This window comes from Ahaetulla prasina, chromosome 5 (genome assembly GCF_028640845.1).
Source record: "Ahaetulla prasina isolate Xishuangbanna chromosome 5, ASM2864084v1, whole genome shotgun sequence".
NCBI classification, from domain to species: Eukaryota; Metazoa; Chordata; class Lepidosauria; order Squamata; family Colubridae; genus Ahaetulla; species Ahaetulla prasina.
The window spans coordinates 54760318-54780805 of NC_080543.1; the positions used below are offsets into that span (position 1 = coordinate 54760318).

Below are 20488 nucleotides of genomic sequence, written 5' to 3' on the forward strand. Positions count from 1 at the left end.
GAGCAAGAGTTGTGAGTTAGCCTCCAGAAACCCCAGATTGTACACTGGATATGTCTGGGCATTGCAACCCCATCCAACACCACAGATGACATAAGCCTAGAACCATCAGGCTGCAAAACCTAAAGCCATTCAGTTTTGCGGGGTTCAGCTGAAGTCTTGTTCCCCATCCACAACCTCACAGCTCCAGTCACTGGCAAGACATTCAAAGAATTACTTAATTTGTCATATAATTGGTTATGAGTGTATCGATATCTCACCCCATGATGATGGATGAACTCGCCCAGCAGTCGCACGTAATATTAGGAGAGAGCACCAAATCCTGCAGCATTGCACACGGGTTGAGGGTGGAATATCTCCTTCCCAATTGTCATTAATTCCAGTCAGCTTCAGAGAAAGATAAATCACAGCACCTGCCTCCCATCTCTAATCTTCTGAGCCAATTCAAAAGGATACGATTGTTTGATGTTATCAAAAGCCAAGAGGTCAAGTAGTTTCACAACTCTCATCCTACTCTTGTCAGGGGTCATCCAAAATTTATCCTGTGTTTGGAATTTTTCTTAACCTCAGTAATGATAACTGCAAGATCTCATATTTTTCTGGATTCTTCTTAGCCTTCTGTTTCATTTTTTATTTCCTGTAACATAGTAGAAGCAGTATAAAAATACAGAATACATCAAGTCACTTGAGAATATGTGGTTTAGCAAAGCATTCAAGATCGTTCCTTTTTTGCATCTAAGAGACTTTGAATATTCAGTTTAAAGCAGGACGTGGGGCACGTTCTAGATTTTGCATTAGTTATCTTTAATAACAATGGCAGTGAATGATAGGATTTGATATATAATATCATATGGAGGAATATAAGGTCCATCTGAGGATAAGCATGGAAGTTGCAGTGCTACAAGTTGTGGCTGCATTGCAATAGAACATTGAATTTGTTCTGCTTTATCAGAACAAACCTTGAAAACCCTTCAGAGATTCTGGGCAATGAAATTTCAATCTAACTTGTTTTTAATCTTAGTGTTATGGTTATAAATCCATATTACTGATACTAGCTAGTAATACTGCAGAAAAATTGATGAAAGATCAGTTAACAAGAAAAAAACAGTCACATAAATCTTAGACAACACTGATAGAATAGAGAATGCTACTCTCAGACATGGAACCTAGTTCAATTTATTTATATTTCTGTATCACTGAATGAGACAGAATCACAGTGTTTTACACTATATTATATTCTCGTTCTTCATTTGTTCAGATGACTGTCATCTCCCAAATGATTTTTCTTTCCATTTCTACGGTATAGGATTTTTTTTGAAGTTTATAAAGGAATTGCTATGCTGGCTGGGAAAAGGAATCCATGAATGAATAGCATGGATAGTGAAACAGCATGCAACCTGCTCCCACTGGGGGCCAGCTTATTAAAAGCTTACCAACGTGTCAGTGTCCTTTCCATACATAATGTGCCCAGCTAAACTAACACAAATTGTATTTTCAGATTTTTAAATGTATCCCTAAACTCAGCATCAACAAGAAGCAAATGTATACCCCACATGCCAAATTTCTCATCAAACCAACCGTTTCAGTATAAAGTATTTGCAAATAGCCTAACTGTCAAGGTTCCAGAAAAACCTCTTCTGCAATAAAAAAAACTCAGAAGCCATTGTTTTCCAGAGTTCTTTACTAGCATGAGGAAACTGGCACACGATGAGTGAAATTCCAAAACTGAATTTCCGGATTCTTTTCCCAGTTATACAAACCCCAAGAGTCCCACCCCCCTGACCCCTTTGATGGTCACATGGTCCCACGTTCTTCCAGTTCATTCGAATATCTTCCTGCCACTCTTCCTGCAGATGTGAACACCATCCGACCTTGACCGCTTGAAGAATGTTAACATACCCCTCAGCCCCCCTTCTTCCCCTCAGGGGAAAAATGTGGCAGCGTCTGGAACCCTAAAGTCTAGTATGGTTTCCAGGCCTGACACTAACAGTATATTAATCACTAAGTCAAGAGCAAGAGAATAAATTTGTTTTTGTTTTATGCTTATTTGTCCATATATTTAAGAGAGGTCATTCTGCTGCCCCCCCCCTTCTTTTTCCTTGACAAACTAGTTTGTAACATTGCGTTGTAGTTCCACTTGCACAATTTGTTCTGCATCAGCAACATTTATTTATCTAGGATGATTCAGAAGGAAAAGTGGTTCAACTTGCCTATAAATTGAAATATGTCTTTATAATTCATGTGATGAAAAGGCAAGTGCAAATTTTTCTTGATGGGAAAAACACTAGTGTTATTCCATAACTATATTTGAAAGAACAGGAAAGAAAATGGGTATGGCTTTTATATATCTTCACTAGAAAATAGAGCAAAATTGCTCTTCATGTATCTGGCATTTAGATAGCTTATTGTCAGATTTGTGCCTCACTGATCTTCATTTAGATTTAGAGAGTTCTATCAACTGGTACAATTCCTGATTAGGTTCTGCAATTCTCTGGCAATATCTGTTCGTGATGAATAGATGGAAGAAAATACATTAAAATGGCTTACTGTTGTTTCATTTCAGTTACATTGTACAAATGAGGTTCTGTTTTATAAATTGTTACAATGACAATTGGCCTGCCTGTTTCTATCAATTCTATCAATAATGCTGCACAAATTTATCATTTCCCACATAGCATTAGCCATTTTGGCTAGAAAATTCTGCTCATGTAAAATTGTATGGAAGTAGAACTAAATATGAAACACTGTTTCATTTCTCAGTGTATTCTCACCCAATATTACTCAGTTCTGCTAATTCTGGTTACCACTTCAGAATTGTGTATAAAGTACTGTATATGTTCGTATTAAGTGAATGTAATCTGTAGGATGGCAATAAGTACAAGCACATTTTACTCTTATTGCTACACAACTAACTTGGTGCAGAGGGTGAAAACAGGAAGAGCTGATTGTATTAGATAAGATAGTTCGAAGACAAGTAGGGTTGCAAACGAAGGCTTATGAAAATTGATCAGACTTTGGAGATGTTTAAAAAACAAACAAGGCATACAGTTATGACATAGATTTTATTTTTTTAAAAAATGAATAGGTTAACGCAGTGGTCACCAACCAGTGGTCCATGGACCACTGGTAGTCAGTGAGAAAATTTTGGTGGTCCACAGAAAAATTATTTGCATTTTTTTATATTGCACTAAATACTATTTTTCTTTTTAAAAAATTCATATTAGTGGTCTAATTATGAATTTAGTGGTCCCTGAGGTCCGAAAGGTTGGTGACCCCTGGGTTAACGTTATGAGGAAAGCACACCACATAATTAAATATAAAATTTGAAGCAGAATAATAAAAAGTGCACTAAAATGAATAAAAGGACACAATCTGATTAGGTATAATCACAATCTGATTAGGTACAAATAGGCAGCAAGATTAAAACTGTTCCAACTTTAAAATGTTAACATTAGCAAATTCCTACAATCCAAGGAAAAGAAAAAATATTTTCTCTAATAGTAATAATAAGAATGAGAGGTTTCCCCAGGCTGTGTGTTCAAGTAGAAATGGTATGCTTTGACTTGAGTGATATTAAACTTTTGTGAATTGGTCTTCACCATCACTTTGTCACACACTTTGTTGGCTTAAATATATTTAACATTTTGTAAATTTTATTTATTTCAGATGTGAAGAGACTAAGCATGTTTTCCTCTGAGACCTTAATCAGCGTTTGTTGTACAGAATGCCTTTAAGTGAAAGGAACAGTGTTGTTTTTGCGTATGAATCTTCAGTACACAGTACCAATGTTCTCCTTAGTCTTGATGAACAGAGAAAGCAAGATCTTTTTTGTGATGTTACTATCTTAGTAGAAGACCAGAGATTTCGAGCCCATCGCTCAGTGCTTGCAGCCTGCAGTGTCTATTTTCGTTCAAGAATTGTGGGGCAGTTAGAATCAGATCTTGTAATAATTTTACCTGAAGAGGTAAGTACACTTGCTTGTACTTCTATAATCTTACTTTATACTACATTTAAAGTTACTCAGAATAATATGCATATTATTAGTAACTCAAAGTACACAAATTGTGCCTGAACTGCATAGGCAAATACTATTTCCAGCAAAACATGATAAATGTTCCTTTGAAGCTAGACACTGTTCCCCATCCAATACAGAATTAAGGAAAAGAATTAATATTGCAGATGGTATTATTGTTCATAAAATGTAAATACATACCCCACAAACCAAATCTCTCAGCAAACCAATTATTTCAGTATAATATACTGAATAGTATATTTGCAAATAATATACTGAATCAAGACCAAAAGAAGATATTTGTTTTCTTTTTAAGGTTATAAGTTTGCATATTCAAGAGAGATCATTCTGCTTCCCCCGCCCCTTTTTTTCCCATGACAAAACCAGTTTGTAACATTGCATTGCAGTTCCATTTGTACAATTTGTTTTGCACCAAATGCCTGTTTTTTGATATTAAATAATATAAAAGTTTTACCAACCGGTTTGTTTTAGTTTTCTCTCTCATAATTGAATAATTTGTAAACAAAAGAGAATTTTAGGTGGAAAGGAAAATCATGTGTACCTCAGGAATGACAAGAAATTAAAGGAAAAGAATTGAAACTATTCTTTGCCTTCCAGATAAACTTTTCTAAACTCTTTCTGCCCTTTGATTTAAATAACACAGGAGTTCACTGAGAAGGAAGTATTTGGAACTAATATATTTCAAAATGGGAGGCATAAGCTGTTACTTAATTTCAGAAGAAACATAGTACTATGAAAAATGGAAAACAGATCTATTTGAGAAAAGCAATTTGGTAGATGAAAAGGCGTAAGCAACAGGAACACTAAAAAGATGCTGAAACTTATTGGGTTTATTTAGGATTTAGTCCAATGGTATAGAATTTTGAAGTGAAACAGTTCCAGTATTTTGTGGCCTGGAAAGAAACCATAATGGATTACTAGTATTCAGCATATTGGGTGTATGTGTGTCTGTGAATGTATTTCTTCCTCTCCCCCCACCCCATTCACACACACTCATGTTGTATACATAATTCTTAAAGCGTAGATAAAACATGAGGTATTGTAATAAATGACTAAGTGCTAAAACTTCACCAGCAATAAATATTTGTCTTATTAAAAGGCTGTTTGGCAGCAGCCTAAATCAAAAAATAATTCTTTTCCAAACATAATTTTCAGTTTTCTTTAGTAAGATTTTTTTCTAATGCATGAGATGAAGATACAGGAATTCTAGCAACTATTTACAATTAAGAAAAAAAAATGCCATGTACATTAGAGCTGAGATTTATTTATTAAATGTCTATGCCACCAATCTTGCCAAGTAGCAACTCTAGATAGCTTATAACCAAGTAAAAACAAGATAAATATTAAAATAATATTAGGGTTAAAAATTTACTAAAAATCAGGAAAGATGGGAAAGAAAGGAGGAAGATATACAGGTAGTAGAGATAATCTTGGTAAATTATGTCACCTCTATTATGACACGCCCCCTTTGGGGTCCCAGGCCAATTGGCAGAGCCGAGGTTTTGGAAGGCCAAATGACTGGGTGTGGATCTCACATGGGAAGCGGGGTGGGGGCACAAGTATGATTTGGTTTCCAAAGCCTTCCAGTTAAATATGGAAGGGAAATGTTCATTCAATTGTTAGGTAACTGTTCAATCTCTTACTTGTTGTATGGTATCAGCACTAGCAACTTTCATAAGATGATCAAATAATTGGGTGGTTTTTAGTATTTTTAGGATTTCTGTTTCTCAAACATATAACCAATTCAACGCATTACTTTATCGCAGTGCATTTCCATGCACCTGACATGAAATGTGATAAATAAGGATACAAAAGATTATATAGAACTTCAGAGCACAATTTAGCCTGATTTTTGATTTTTATTTATTTATTTATTTATTAATCGTATTTATATACCGCCCTATCTCCCGAAGGACTCAGGGCGGTTCACAGGCAAATAAAAACACATAAATACAGATTAAAATAACAATTAAAAAACTTATTCTAAAAGGCCGAATGTTTAAAAACAATATAAAAAATAAAACCCATTTAAAACCAATAAATTTAAAATCTAATCCAGTCCTGCGCAGATGAATAAGTGTGTTTTAAGCTCGCGACGGAAGGTTCGGAGGTCCGGAAGTTGACCAAGTCCTGGGGGTAGTTCGTTCCAGAGGGTGGGAGCCCCCACAGAGAAGTCCCTTCCCCTGGGCGTTGCCAGACGACACTGCCTCGTTGACGGCACCCTGAGGAGTCCCTCTCTGTGAGAGCGCACGGGTCGGTGAGAGGTATTCGGTAGCAGTAGGCGGTCCCGTAAATAACCCGGCCCTATGCCATGGAGCGCTTTAAAGGTGGTTACCAAGACCTTGAAGCGCACCCGGAAGGCCACAGGTAGCCAGTGTAGTCTGCGCAGGATAGGTGTCATACGGGAGCCACGAGGGGCTCCCACTATCACCCGCGCAGCCGCATTCTGGACTAACTGCAGCCTCCGGATGCCCTTCAAGGGGAGCCCCATGTAGAGAGCATTGCAGTAATCCAGGCGAGACGTCACGAGGGCGTGAGTGACCGTGCATAGGGCATCCCGGTCTAGAAAGGGGCGCAACTGGCGCACCAGGCGAACCTGGTAGAACGCTCTCCTGGAGACGGCCGTCAAATGATCTTCCAGAGACAGCCGTTCATCCAGGAGGACGCCCAAGTTGCGCACCCTCTCCATCGGGGCCAATGACTCGCCTCCAACAGTCAGCCGTGGACTCAGCTGACTGTACCGGGATGCCGGCATCCACAGCCACTCTGTCTTGGAGGGATTGAGCTTGAGCCTGTTTCTCCCCATCCAGACCCGTACGGCTTCCAGACACCGGGACAGCACTTCGATAGCTTCGTTGGGGTGGCCCGGTGTGGAAAAGTACAGCTGGGTGTCATCCGCGTACAGCTGGTACCTCACACCGAAGCCACTGATGATCTCACCCAGCGGCTTCATATAGATGTTGAACAGAAGGGGCGAGAGAATCGACCCCTGCGGCACCCCACAAGTGAGGCGCCTCGGAGCCGACCTCTGCCCCCCTGTCAACACCGTCTGCGACCGATCGGAGAGATAGGAGGAGAACCACCGATAAACGGTGCCTCCCACTCCCAATCCCTCCAACCGGCGCAGCAGGATACCATGGTCGATGGTATCGAAAGCCGCTGAGAGGTCTAATAGGACCAGGGCAGAGGAACAACCCCTATCCCTGGCCCTCCAGAGATCATCCACCAACGCGACCAAAGCTGTCTCCGTGCTGTAACCGGGCCGGAAACCGGACTGGAACGGGTCTAGATAGACAGTTTCATCCAGGTGTAAGGGAAACTGATATGCCACCATACTCTCTACAACCTTTGCGCGGCGGGTTGGAGACCGGACGATAATTACCTAAAACAGCCGGGTCCAGGAAGGCTTCTTGAGGAGGGCCTCACCACCGCCTCTTTCAAGGCGGCGGAAGACACCCTCCACCAAAGAAGCACTCGTAATCGCCTGGAGCCAGCCTCGTGTCACCTCCTGAGTGGCCAGCACCAGCCAGGAGGGGCACGGGTCCAGTAAACACGTGGTGGCATTCAACCTACCCAACAACCTGTTCATGTCCTCGGGAGCCACAGGGTCAAACTCATCCCAAACAATGTCACCAAGACCACCCTCAGACGTCTCACCTGAGTCACCGCAATTTTGGTCCAAACCGTCCCGAAGCTGAACGATTTTATCGTATAGATAACCGTTAAACTCCTCAGCACGTCCCTGCAACAGGTCATCCCGCTCCCCCTGGTGAAGGAGGGAATGAGTCACCCGAAACAGGGCGGCTGGGCGGTTATCTGCCGACGCAATGAGGGAGGAGGCGTAGCCACGCCTCGCTTCCCTCAATGCCACTAGGTAAGCCCTATTATAGGACTTCACTAGTGTCCGATCAGCCTCTGAACGGCTAGACCTCCAGGAACTCTCTAGGCGTCTTCTCCGGAGCTTCATCCCCCTCAGCTCCTCGGAGAACCAAGGAGCCGGTTGGGACCTGCACCGGGTCAGAGGCCGCAAAGGCACAACACGGTCTAAGGCCCCCGCCACGGCCCGTTCCCAGGCCGCAACAAGTTCCTCAGATGTGCCATGAGCCAGACCCTCAGGAAGTGGCCCAAGCTCCGTCCGGAACCTCTCCGGGTCCATCAGGCGCCTGGGATGGAACCAACGCATCGGCTCCGTCTCCCTGCGGTGTTGGATGGCAGTCAGAAAGTCCAGGCGAAGGAGAGAGTGATCTGACCATGACAAAGGTTCAATGACTATTTCCTTCAAGTCCAGATCTCTCGACCACTGACCAGAGATAAAAATCAAGTCCAGTGTACCACCCCCAGTGTGAGTAGGGCCATCAACTACTTGAGTCAGGTCCAAGGCCGTCATGGAAGCCGTGAACTCCCGAGCTGCTGTCGACGACGAGCCGGAAGATGGCAAGTTAAAGTCCCCCATGACTAAGAGTCTGGGGGTCTCAACCGCCACCCCAGCAAGCACCTCCAGGAGCTCGGGCAGGGCAGCTGTCACGCAGCAAGGAGCCAGGTACGCGACCAGCAAGCCCATCTGACATCTATGACCCCATCTCACAAAGAGGGATTCACACCCGGCAATCTGAGGTACAGTGGTCTCCCTCGGCTCTAGACTCTCTCTAATCACAACCGCCACCCCTCCACCCCTACCCTGGGCCCTCGGTTGATGGAATGCTCGAAAACCCGGCGGGCACATTTGCACCAGGGGCACGCCCCCTTCTGCGCCCAACCAGGTCTCCGTAATGCCTATAAAGTCCGCGGCACCCCTGAATAAGATCATCAGATGTGCCGTGAGCCAGACCCTCAGGAAGTGGCCCAAGCTCCGTCCGGAACCTCTCCGGGTCCATCAGGCGCCTGGGACGGAACCAACGCATCGGCTCCCTCTCCCTGCGCTGTTGGATGGCAGGCAGAAAGTCCAGGCAAAGGAGAGTGATCTGACCATGACAAAGGTTCAATGACTATTTCCTTCAAGTCCAGATCTCTCAACCACTGACCAGAGATAAAAATCAAGTCCAGTGTACCACCCCAGTGTGAGTAGGGCCATCAACTACTTGAGTCAGGTCCAAGGCCGTCATGGAAGCCGTGAACTCCCGAGCTGCTGTCGACGACGAGCCGGAAGATGGCAAGTTAAAGTCCCCCATGACTAAGAGTCTGGGGGTCTCAACCGCCACCCCAGCAAGCACCTCCAGGAGCTCGGGCAGGGCAGCTGTCACGCAGCAAGGAGCCAGGTACACGACCAGCAAGCCCATCTGACATCTATGACCCCATCTCACAAAGAGGGATTCACACCCGGCAATCTGAGGTACAGTGGTCTCCCTCGGCTCTAGACTCTCTCTAATCACAACCGCCACCCCTCCACCCCTACCCTGGGCCCTCAGTTGATGGAATGCTCAGAAACATTTGCACCAGGGGCACGCCCCCTTCTGCGCCCAACCAGGTCTCCGTAATGCCTATAAAGTCCGCGGCACCCCCCTGAATAAGATCATAGATTAGGGGGGCCTTATTGGCCACGGACCGTGCATTGCACAACATCAGCCGAAGGCCCGGGCTCTGAGGGTCTTGACCATCCGGGGAACAGGAAAAGTCTGAGGGCTCGGGGCGTGCAATCGCCTGCAAGCATCGAGCGCGCACCCCCTTAACACGATCCGAGCCCCCACTTCCGCCATATCTGCCCCTCCCCCATACCGTGCAAATAGAACCACCCTCAACCAGTGGAACACAAACTACCCCCGTGACCCTCGGACCTATTGACTTACCGCCACGAGCATGCGCAGGATGTTACTGATGTTACTGATGATAAGTTACAGCCTATTTTTTAACTCATTATTAAACTGCAATTACATGCAAGTAGAAGGATGATAAATATGATACTGAATCCTTTGAAAAAGCAATAATTCAAAGATAAAGTCTTTGCTTTCAGAAGGTCCTATATACTATAGATGTTTAGGTACCAACATTTCTTATTTAAAGGATTGAGGCAACAGGTTTATTTTCAATCATGAAAACTTAGCCAAACCTATCTCACAGGTTGTGCTGGTGGGAAAACTTTAGAGTGCCATGTATGAATCTATTTGTCTTCTGAAATACAGTCATAAATATGTGAACAGTACTGTGCCATATGAGCCGCTATTCTCAGTCACATAAGACTTTTTACGGGTTTTCAGTGAAAGTAATAATTAACCTACTTTCTTTTCCCTCAGTCAAATATTTGGAATGACTTTTTTTTTCTTAATAAGAAAATGGATGTGGACTGTTGGTGTTAATGCTTGAGTATTTCTGTTTCACTTATAATTTCTGTTAGGAAAGAAAAAGTTGTTTTAATGTGTAATTGCGTAGACTCCGGGACAGCTCTTAGTAGATTTTAAAGGACTGGATTAAATAGCAAAACTAATTTCCAATAAATATTTTGTATGGAGTTTTCTTCAGTACGAACCTAAAATAAACATGATACTTTAGGTTAAGCATTCTGGACTACATGTAGTCCTCCACTTACAACCGTTCATTTAGTGACCATTCAAAGTCACAACTGCACTGAAAAAGTGACTTACAATTGGTCTTTGCACTTACAACTGTTGCAGTCATGTGATCAAAATTTAGGCACTTGGCAATCAGCATGTATTCACAACAGTTGCAGTGTCCTGGGATCACGTGATTGCCATTTGCAACCTTCCCAGCTGGCTTCTGACAAGCAAATGAGGGAGGCCAGACTTGCTTAACAATGTGATTCACTTAACAATGGTGATTTGCTTAACAAGTGTGGCAAAAGAGATAATAAAATCAGGCGTGACTCACTTAACAATTGCCTTGCTTAGCAACAGAAGTTTTGGTCCCAATTATATGGAGGACTACCTGTATTTAAAAGCTTTGGCTCAAAGTTTCCATTTTAATCTTGTTTTGCATATCCATGACTGGTATTTTGGAATTCATATATAATCCAAAATATATAGGCTCCAGTCACAGGTTTATTTTGGGTTTTGATTGTGCAAGTTATCTATTTGAAAGACAGTTAATTCGTATTTTGTATTTATAGAATCTTTTCCAAATAAAAGTTTCTCAGCTCTCCTCCATATGTTGTGGAGAAACCTAGTGAGGAAGCAAACTTGAAATGTCATTTGAATGTTTATACATTGGCTTTAGAAAGACGTTTGAATATTTTTTTTGGCAAACTATTCTAAAGAGCCTTGAAACAAGTGGAGTGATTTTTTTAGTAGAAGTATCTTGTTTTATGTGTATGTATTTTTATTAGAGTTTATTATAGAACAAAGGTAATAAGGGAAGGAAAAAGAAAGGAGAAGGAGGGAAAAAAAGCAGTGCCTTCCAATTTTTTCAGTGCAGTAAAATACAGTACAGTTACAATCTTAAATTTGTACTATCTATCTATCTATCTATCTATCTATCTATCTATCTATCTATCTATCTATCTATCTATCTATCTATCTATCTTTCTATCATAAATACCAGCCATTTCTATAACAACAAACTAATCATCGTAACCTAAAATCAGTTTCCTTTTTTTTCCTGTTTCCATCTTAGGGTCCAGAAGTGGTTTCCAAGTAGAAACAAAAGTAGATACATTCTTTTCTTTAATTAACGCAATTAATTTTCCAATCTCTTCGACTCTTATCAGTGTTTCCATCCATTCTTCATGGTGGAAATTGATGAAACCTTCCAGTTTTGCATATATACAATTCTCGCTGTACTCAACATGTATAATAACAAAGTTCCACTTTTTTTCAACCTAAAAGAACCTGGTTTCAATTTTATACATGTTTTAAAAATCTTCTGAATTAAAGTATAAATCTGTCCAGAATGTTTTTTGCTTTGTCACAAGTCCACCGAAGATGATAACAAGTACATTCTTTACAATTAAATTATGTAACAAACATTTGAAATAGCTGTGCATATCTTTGACTGTTTCTCAGGAATAATAAATATGCATATTTTTTTTCTTCAACTAAACAGGTTACACTGAAAGGATTTGAACCTTTACTTCAATTTGCTTATACTTCCAAACTTATTTTAGATAAGGACAATGTGGCTGAAGTTTGCAAATCTGCTGAGTTCTTGGGAATACATGACATCGAAGAATCTTGTTTTCAGTTCCTTAAATTCAAGTTTCTGGATCATAAATCAGGACAGCAGGAATACCCAAAACCAAAATGTTGTAAACCAAGTTGTCAGAAACAGTATAGTAAAATGGAAAGTGTCGATGCTAGAGATTTAGAAATCGATGAGGAGGATGAAATCATGCAAAATGAATGTGCTAAAAATTCTCAGCTGAAGGCATACAGTACTGAACAAAATTCAGCAGTGTCCCTACTACAAGACAGTTCTAATCGAATCCATGACCCTGAATCAGAAAAGGATCAGTTTTTTAAAGTAGAGTCCCTCTGTCCCAAATACAGAAAATTTAAAAAAGCTTTGGAGACTGATAAAATCCCTCTTTTAGAAGCCAGTCCTGGTATTAATGACATTCAGGTAACATCTGGTACTACTATTCATCAGGCTGAATCAAATATTACTGGTGCTATACAAAAAACTCTTGAATGTACAGTTGTGCATTCAGATGCAAAATGTGAAGATACTCAGGTAGCAATGGAAGAAAATGGAAACGAAGACTTCACGAATGAAATGTCCCCTACAGTTAAGAGTGCTGAATGTTTAGCAGAAAAGACAGATTCTCAGTTTGTCCACCATAATTCTTCTGTGGCTACTCATGGACTTTATTCTGCTTCTTTTTTAAACGCATATGATCAATACTGCAATTTAACTTTAAATGGTATGCAGAGCAATACAGTGGTTGAAAAAAATGCTATTGCTGTGGGAGCCGAAAGTTGCAAACCGATAAGTGAAAACACTGCTGAGGACCCAACTCCAAAATCTAATTTGTATGAGCAGGGAAATGTGAACAGTACATCACCTAGCCATCGAAGCAGTGTGGAGAGAGAGATAGCAGAACAGTTAGCAAAAGGATTTTGGAGTGATGTTTACAACACAGATACAGCATATCAAATAAACTTGTCTCCTGCATTGCCAAAAGAATTTTCAGAACAAAGCTGTTCAGAAAAGAAAACTGAATGTCCTTGGTTAGGAATCAGAATCACTGACAGTCCAGAGAATGGCCCTCCAAGAACTTTTACAACATTGAGCTCTGTCACTTGTCCCTTCATCAGTAATCTCAGTACTGAAGGCACCACTGAAGTTAATAGTGGAGATTGTATTCCAGAACAACAACCTGAGCAATGTCCTTATTCGTGCGTGATAAATTTGGAAGAGGATTCTGAAACGGATACAGAGGGCGACAGTGAATCCTTTTCTGCAAGAGAACAGGAATGTGAGGTGAGACTGCACATTCTTTGTTTTTCTTTGTTAAAAATTGTGCTGTTGACATGTATTCAAACTGAAAAGAAGATATCTCTGTAATTATGGTAATCAACACAATGGGAATTGAAAAAACATCATGAAAAAAGAGATCAGAGATTTTTTAAAAATCCATTCTTATTTAGGCTGGATTTTCACTACATGCTGGTTTTGCAGGGTGACTCAAACTAGCCAATGGAATAAAATTTCTGTTTTTCAATATTTTTACATTATATTGAAATACATATTTGTCAGTTTGAATATTAAAATATGCATTGGTTGTCTTACCAGAATCTTTCTACATAGCTACATATTCAGCTTTCAGCCCTTACACAGTGGTAAAATCCAAATTTTTTTATCATCGGTTCTGTGGGTGTGGCTTGGTGGGCATGGTGTGGCTTGGTGGGTGTGGCTTGGTAGGCATGGCAGGAGAAGGATACTGCAAAATCTCCATTCCCACCCCCCTCCAAGGGAAGGATATTTGCAAAATCTCTATTCCCACCCCACTCTGGGGCCAGCCAGAGGTGGTATTTGCTGGTTCTCCAAACTACTCAAAATTTCTGCTACCGGTTCTCTAGAACCTGTTGGATTTCACCCCTGCCGTTGCAGGATTTTTCAATTTTATGTTCTTCATTCAATCATTCTTTTAAGAATATGAATACAGTCTACCCCTCCTCATTTGTATATCTTTTATTTATAATTATACACTGGAGCAGCTGGTCTTATGTTTGTGGTGGCTGTGTTCTAAGGACTTTGCAAAGGTTCGTATAAATAGAGGCAGGCACACTTTTTCACCAGCAACAACATTATTTATTTCCAGTTTTGGCTTCCAAGGTCAGGGAGCAATTCAGTGTGATCATTCTAATAAGCAAGACTTAATTATTTATCTGTGGCAGAGAGATGGATTTTCACAAATCAAACGTTTAAAAATATACTAGTGGGTTAATTACCTGTAACAGAATTGATTTTTAAAAAGAAAAAACTATTATGTTATGGAATGTTAGTGGTATGACTTTGGAAAAATGTTTTGAGAGATGCCCACTGTGTCTGATTGCAAAAGAATATGGGTTCAGGGTTTCAGATTTGAATGCTACTAAGTTATGAAACTTTAATCAAATATCTATATCTTCCAGGTAAAGCTGCCATTTAATCCACAGAAGATAATTTCACTCTCTAGAAATGACTTCCAGTCATTTCTGAAAATGCACAAATTGACTGCAGAAGAGCTAGATTGTATCCATGATATTCGAAGACGAAGTAAAAATAGAATTGCAGCACAGCGTTGTCGTAAACGAAAGCTAGACTGTATACAAAATCTTGAAACAGAAATAGAAAAATTGGTATGTATGGATAGTATTGTTCAGTTTGTTATATGTGATGTATGTTCTGACATAGTTCTCTGAATTTTCCAGTTTGTTTGTTTCCCTTGCATTTCTATTCACTGTATTTGTACTGTTTTTATATTGTGAACCATCCATAATAGCCCTGGAATTAGTAGGTGCCAAAGTGAAATGAATAAATAAATACATTTAAAAATTCAAATAAATCCTTGATTTTGTGTAATATTAACTATATATATGGTTATCCTTAATTATGGTAATAAACATATTGATTCTTCCTTCCCCTCTTCTTCCCCTCTCTCAAGCTATAGGAAAATATTGAATATATTTTGCTTACTTGGCACTAGCTGAGTGTATCTGCACTAATTTCATTTGCTGTCCCTGATTGAAATGAAATAGTTTACTTTGCTGCCAGTGTTTTTATTACTTTCACTTGCATAAGATTTTTCAAAAAGTTTCTTGACTTGTAACTCATTTATTGTCAAAAATCTTAAAAAAACCAATTGCTCTGAGACAGCAGTTTCTCTAGATAATATTTTTCTTTTGTTGAGATAAATAAATCTCTTTCACTAAATATTTTTTGAAGAAATTGCAAGATTTTCTGGGAAAACAAAATTTGGCCTACATAACTTTTATATTCAGTTATGGACCTGATTCCATGGGGCTGACAGCAAAATGACAGCTGTTAAATAAAGAGGTGCTGGTGATACTTGCTACATTATATAACCTAAAGTAATTAAAATAATCCCCAAAGTTAAAATATTGACTGTTCAAAAAAGGAAGCAATTGTTAACATTTCATGTGCTTTTGTTAATAGAAACCTTCATCACATTTTAGAATATACTAAATTTTATGTAAACAAGAAATAATGTCTTTGCTCCATATTATGACATTGGCTTTTCAATATAAAAACATCAGTAAATAGCTTTTTAGTGATCATATTTCTATCAAAAATATAGATACATTTTTATTTGATCGGTTGCTAAGGCTGTGCTTTCTAGAATTGCTTCAGAAATTTTCATATAAGCCCTGATTCATGTAGTCCAACGTGACTGACAGCAACTACCTCAGGTGTTGTGTATTTTTATACACAACAATGCTCAATGTTGTTTAGTACTAAGTACTGAATATTACTGCTTTAAAATTATTTAAATGTCTAAATGTGGATACCTAATTTAGGGACCTTATTGAACTTCCTTTTTTAAAAAAAATTCTTCCTAATTTCTTTATACAAGGTCTGCAAGAGACGTAGTGATGCAGTGATATCATGGGAAAGAATATTCTAAATTTTGAGCCCTTCTCTCATTTGGAGGGTTTGCTTTTGTTAACAGTAAATTTAAACCTGTAATATTATTAAGATCTGGTTTGCCTTTCATTTTGAAGAAAAATCAGAAAGGTGTCCAACAATTATTATGTTACTTGTCACCAAATGCTGATGACCAAAGAAATTGTATGGTTTATACTGCCTTGTATTTATTTAGGGTTTCTTTTCTATGGTTTAGTTGTGTTAATACTATATATTCCTATTGTACAGTTAAGTGAGATTAATACTATGCTTGAAAAGGAATTAGTATGTACAAGAAGTCCTTAATTTACAACAGTTCGTTTAGTGGCTCTTCAAAGTTACAACGGCACTGAAAAAAGTGACTTATGACCATTTTTCATACTTGCAACCTTTGCAGCCATCCACATGATCATGTGATCAAAATTCAGATGCTCGGCAACTGGTTCACACTTATGACCGTTGCTGTTTCCTAAGGTCACCTTTTGCAACCCTTTGACAAGCAAAATCAATGGGGAAGCCAGATTCGCTTAACAACCATGTTACCAACTTGTCAATTGCAGTGATTCACCTAACAAGTATGGTAGGAAAGGTCATAAAATGGGGCAAAATTCACTAAAGAAATGTCTCACTTAACAACATACATTTTTGGCTCAATTGTGGTCATAAGTCAAGGACTATCTGTACTCCAAGCAATCTTGATTGTCACTGTTTTCAAATCCAAAACAAACCAAAATATAATTCTGCCTTAGTGGAAACCTGCCCACTCAATATTTCAGTACCAAACTCAGAACCTCTCTGTTTTCTTTCAGCAAAATGAAAAAGAGAACTTACTGAAGGAAAAAGATCACATTTTGTCCACACTGGCTGAGACAAAACAGAATCTAACAGGACTTTGCCAGCAAGTATTCAAGGAAGCAGCGCTGAGTCATGAGCAAATCCAGATTCTTGCAAAATACTCGGCCTCTGAATGTCCACTTTCATTTTTGGTTCCTGAGGGGGAACAAGCAGCACCTTCTGATATCTCATCTACAGTACCATTGTGTGTTGAATTATCTGCTGGTCTTTCTGTTATATCATCTAATGATCAGCATTCTAGCTATCAACATATGAAAGGTGGCTATGATGCAGGATATGATCAAGCACAAGAATTATGTCCGCTTCCTGTCAGAATATCAGAGAAAACACTGTGCTTGGAACAGTGTGTGCAGAGTGGTAGTGGTATCACAGATTTTTGTCAACAAATGACTGATAAATGCACTACAGATGAATAATACTTTTTTAAATTCAGCCTAGCATGATTGAGGCCTGAGTCGTCATGTAAGAAGGTAGAACTGCAGCTGCATTAATTTTGCATTTCATATCCATCACCCTCAATCAAACCTAAATGTAATTATGGGCTTTTCTCTAATGACATGTAAAAAATATGCAATATACTTAGTGTAAAAGAAAGAAACCCACACAGTTTTGTTACTTCAGATGTCCAGTGCCATGGAAGGCAGTAAACTTGTTTCATCCACTACTTCACATTTATTGATAATTCCAATCTAGCTATGTTAAGAATTTGATAATAAAACAAAGCACTTCAAGAATCTAAATCTTTGAGAATGTTAGGTCACTGCACTACAGATGTGCTCTTGACAGCTTGCTGTCCTTCCATGATCTCCAGATAAAAATATTTATAATAGACTATGTTAATTTGTGCTTCCGACTTAACGTTTGATGTGGTTTTCTTAAGGATAAATGAAATGATCACATATTCTGGAAGGATTTTAACTTTTATTATTAATTGTGGGACCAAGTTGGGCATGTTGGGAAAATCTTCTTTTAAATAAATTACTTTTATGGGTAAAGCTAATTGTAGCTGTTCAGATTCAGTAGCTTACAGTTCAGTTTTAAAAATAAGCCACTTTAAAGCTTCAATAATTTTAACTACTAAAATAAGCAATTAGAACATTTTACTGTAACCAGTGCTGCATTGTATTAATTACAGAAAGTCTATATAAATTCTGTAATACTATAGTGCTCTTAATAATAGAAGCTTTATCTACTGAACCTCAAATACTTTTTCTGGTTTACAAAATTTAAAAGCCAATGGAGTTCTTTGTTTCCTACCTCAGAACATATAAGTTTTTGTAACTGTGTTTGGAACACAATCATCTTTCTGTGACAACTTTTTGCCTAGCATATTTACTATTTGAGTACCCTGCAATCTTCTCTGGTATGCTCATATATTGGTTAAGTTTAGCAACCAATTTAGCCTCTAGAAAAGTAAGTTTGTATTTCTAATATATAGTGTCAATCTACATAGTAAATATTTGGCCAAATACACCATCCAAACAGTGCTACTAACAACCAGCATGTATTAACAGAAAACTACACTACCTCATAGAGTGATTTCAAGATCATTCAAAGCTGCAGTGATGGTCACAAATATTTGTCACAAACTAGCATTAAGAATTACAACGCTTACAGACTTTTAACTTCATTGTGGAAGTTTCCTCTAAATATGCATGAATTCTTTTGCATGTATTCATTTCTCTTTTGATCATATAAGGAATGAGTCCTTAAAAGTCTTTAGCTGGCATTATAGGTGTTGTGTGCATTTAATGAAACTCTTGCTCTTAAAGAGTACAAATGTGTTTCTTTTCTGAGAATCACGTTTTGATTCTTTAGGTCCACCTCATTCTTTTTTTTTTTTGACAAATCAGTTAACAGTGCCAAATCTGTTGGGTATACAATATAAAAACTGCTCTGGAGAAGTAACTTAAGCCTATTTTGAAACAATTGATATAGTTTCTAAAGAAGTATCCGCTGTAAATTCTAAATTATATGTTTATATAACTGGGTTGACTAATTTTGTGACTGAATTAATACAGTCTGGTGGTTGGGGCTTCTGTCCCTCAAAAATTTATTGATAAGATATATGAAAGAATGGATCACTGACTAGGAAAGCAATGAAAATAACCTTTATTGCATCTTGATTAAAACCTCAATGCTTGTGAATGGGACTCCCAGGTTTAATTCCCATTTTTACAGGAATTGTCAAGTCTAATTTCTACTATCTAATTTTGGGGTGGGAGAATCTGAGGTAGCTGAACACCTAAATAGGAGATTGTGTAAAGTTTTTGCTTTGCATGCATACATTGAAAAACTGAATCATCAACTTGAAATATATCAGTTACAATATACAGTATAAGAAACTCAGGTAAAATTTGAGAATTCAGTTCTGACTTTGAACAATATTTGCATCAAGGCATGTTAAAATAGTTTTAAATGTTTTGGGCAGAATGTTAGAAATTCTAACATAAAAGCATAAAGATTGTTTAAAAGCAACCCTTAATTCCAGTTGATTTTTTTAAACTTTTCATAGTCCAGTGTTTTTTAATGCAATAAAACTATCCTTTCTGATATCTTCATTTTTATAAAAATTTGGCATTGTAAAATTGATGCATACCAACTGATTCATACTATTAAAGCAGAACTCTGGAAATGACATTATTTATACATTTATATAATATATTAAAGAAACAAATATTGACTTTGAATAAAACTCTTTAAAAGGTTACTTTCATATTTTGCATTTATCATTTTTTAAAATAAATGTGTGTATTATTGTGCTATTTGGTATTTTAAAGGTTGAATTGAAGTTAAATATTTAACTACACAACGCGTATAAATAGATAGGTGCACAGACAAATCTAAGCATGCTTATTTCATACATTTCCTCCAGTGTTCTCTTTGGGGATTATAAGAGATTTGGACACACTTTTCATGAAACAACAGTTCTTTAAATCATCTCAATTTGAGGAGGTCCTTATGAATTGCTTATTCCATATTTAAGAGCAATGTGAGATATAAAAGAACTGTTTCATGTTGATTTATTACAAGCCTCATTTTTGAGTCTGACTTGTTTAACAATTGGAAATATCTGGAGAAGAAATGAAAAACCATTATTCATTTCATTCATGCAATGTGGAATTGTGTTAGCTGAACAAGTGGCTAAAAGCAATTGTAATTTCACTTGGTCAACCTCTATTCTTTGGAAAAAATTGCTGTTTAGAAGTTTTGACTAAGCTATTTCATAATCTGATTTTTATATTATACTGTTAAACTCTTGTTAAGATGGTTCAGAACTGGTTAGTTGAATGATGTAGTGTATCATTTCATATTATAGCTTTTTTTAACACAGTGAGTCATAGAAATATTGTTATATACCAAGCAGAATGAGTTCATATATTGTTACCATATACCTTCTGTTTGGTATATAACAATATATATAACAATATAAGAGCTGTGGTGGCGCAGTGGTTAGAATGCAGTACTGCAGGTTGGTGTTTTCAATCAGTAAGGGAAAAAATGGATTAAGGATAACTAGGCAACACATGCAATACTATTAATAAATTTTCAAAAGTGATTACTCCTGCTTAGCTTTACAAATACTGAAGA

General features: G+C 38.4%; 1 protein-coding gene across 4 annotated transcripts in view; it reads left to right on the forward strand.

The window, feature by feature from the left end:
* BACH1 (BTB domain and CNC homolog 1) overlaps positions 1-19607 on the forward strand; it is a 33182-nt gene extending 13575 nt beyond the window's left edge. For all 4 annotated transcript variants that reach the window (XM_058185672.1, XM_058185676.1, XM_058185673.1 and 1 more), the window contains 4 exons: positions 3664-3961; positions 12020-13396; positions 14551-14757; positions 16852-19607. In XM_058185672.1, coding sequence (XP_058041655.1) covers positions 3722-3961; positions 12020-13396; positions 14551-14757; positions 16852-17313 — 2286 coding nt within the window. In that variant the 5' untranslated portion in view covers positions 3664-3721 and the 3' untranslated portion in view covers positions 17314-19607. The remainder of the gene's footprint in view (positions 1-3663; positions 3962-12019; positions 13397-14550; positions 14758-16851) is intronic.
* The last annotated feature ends 881 nt before the right edge of the window (positions 19608-20488 follow it).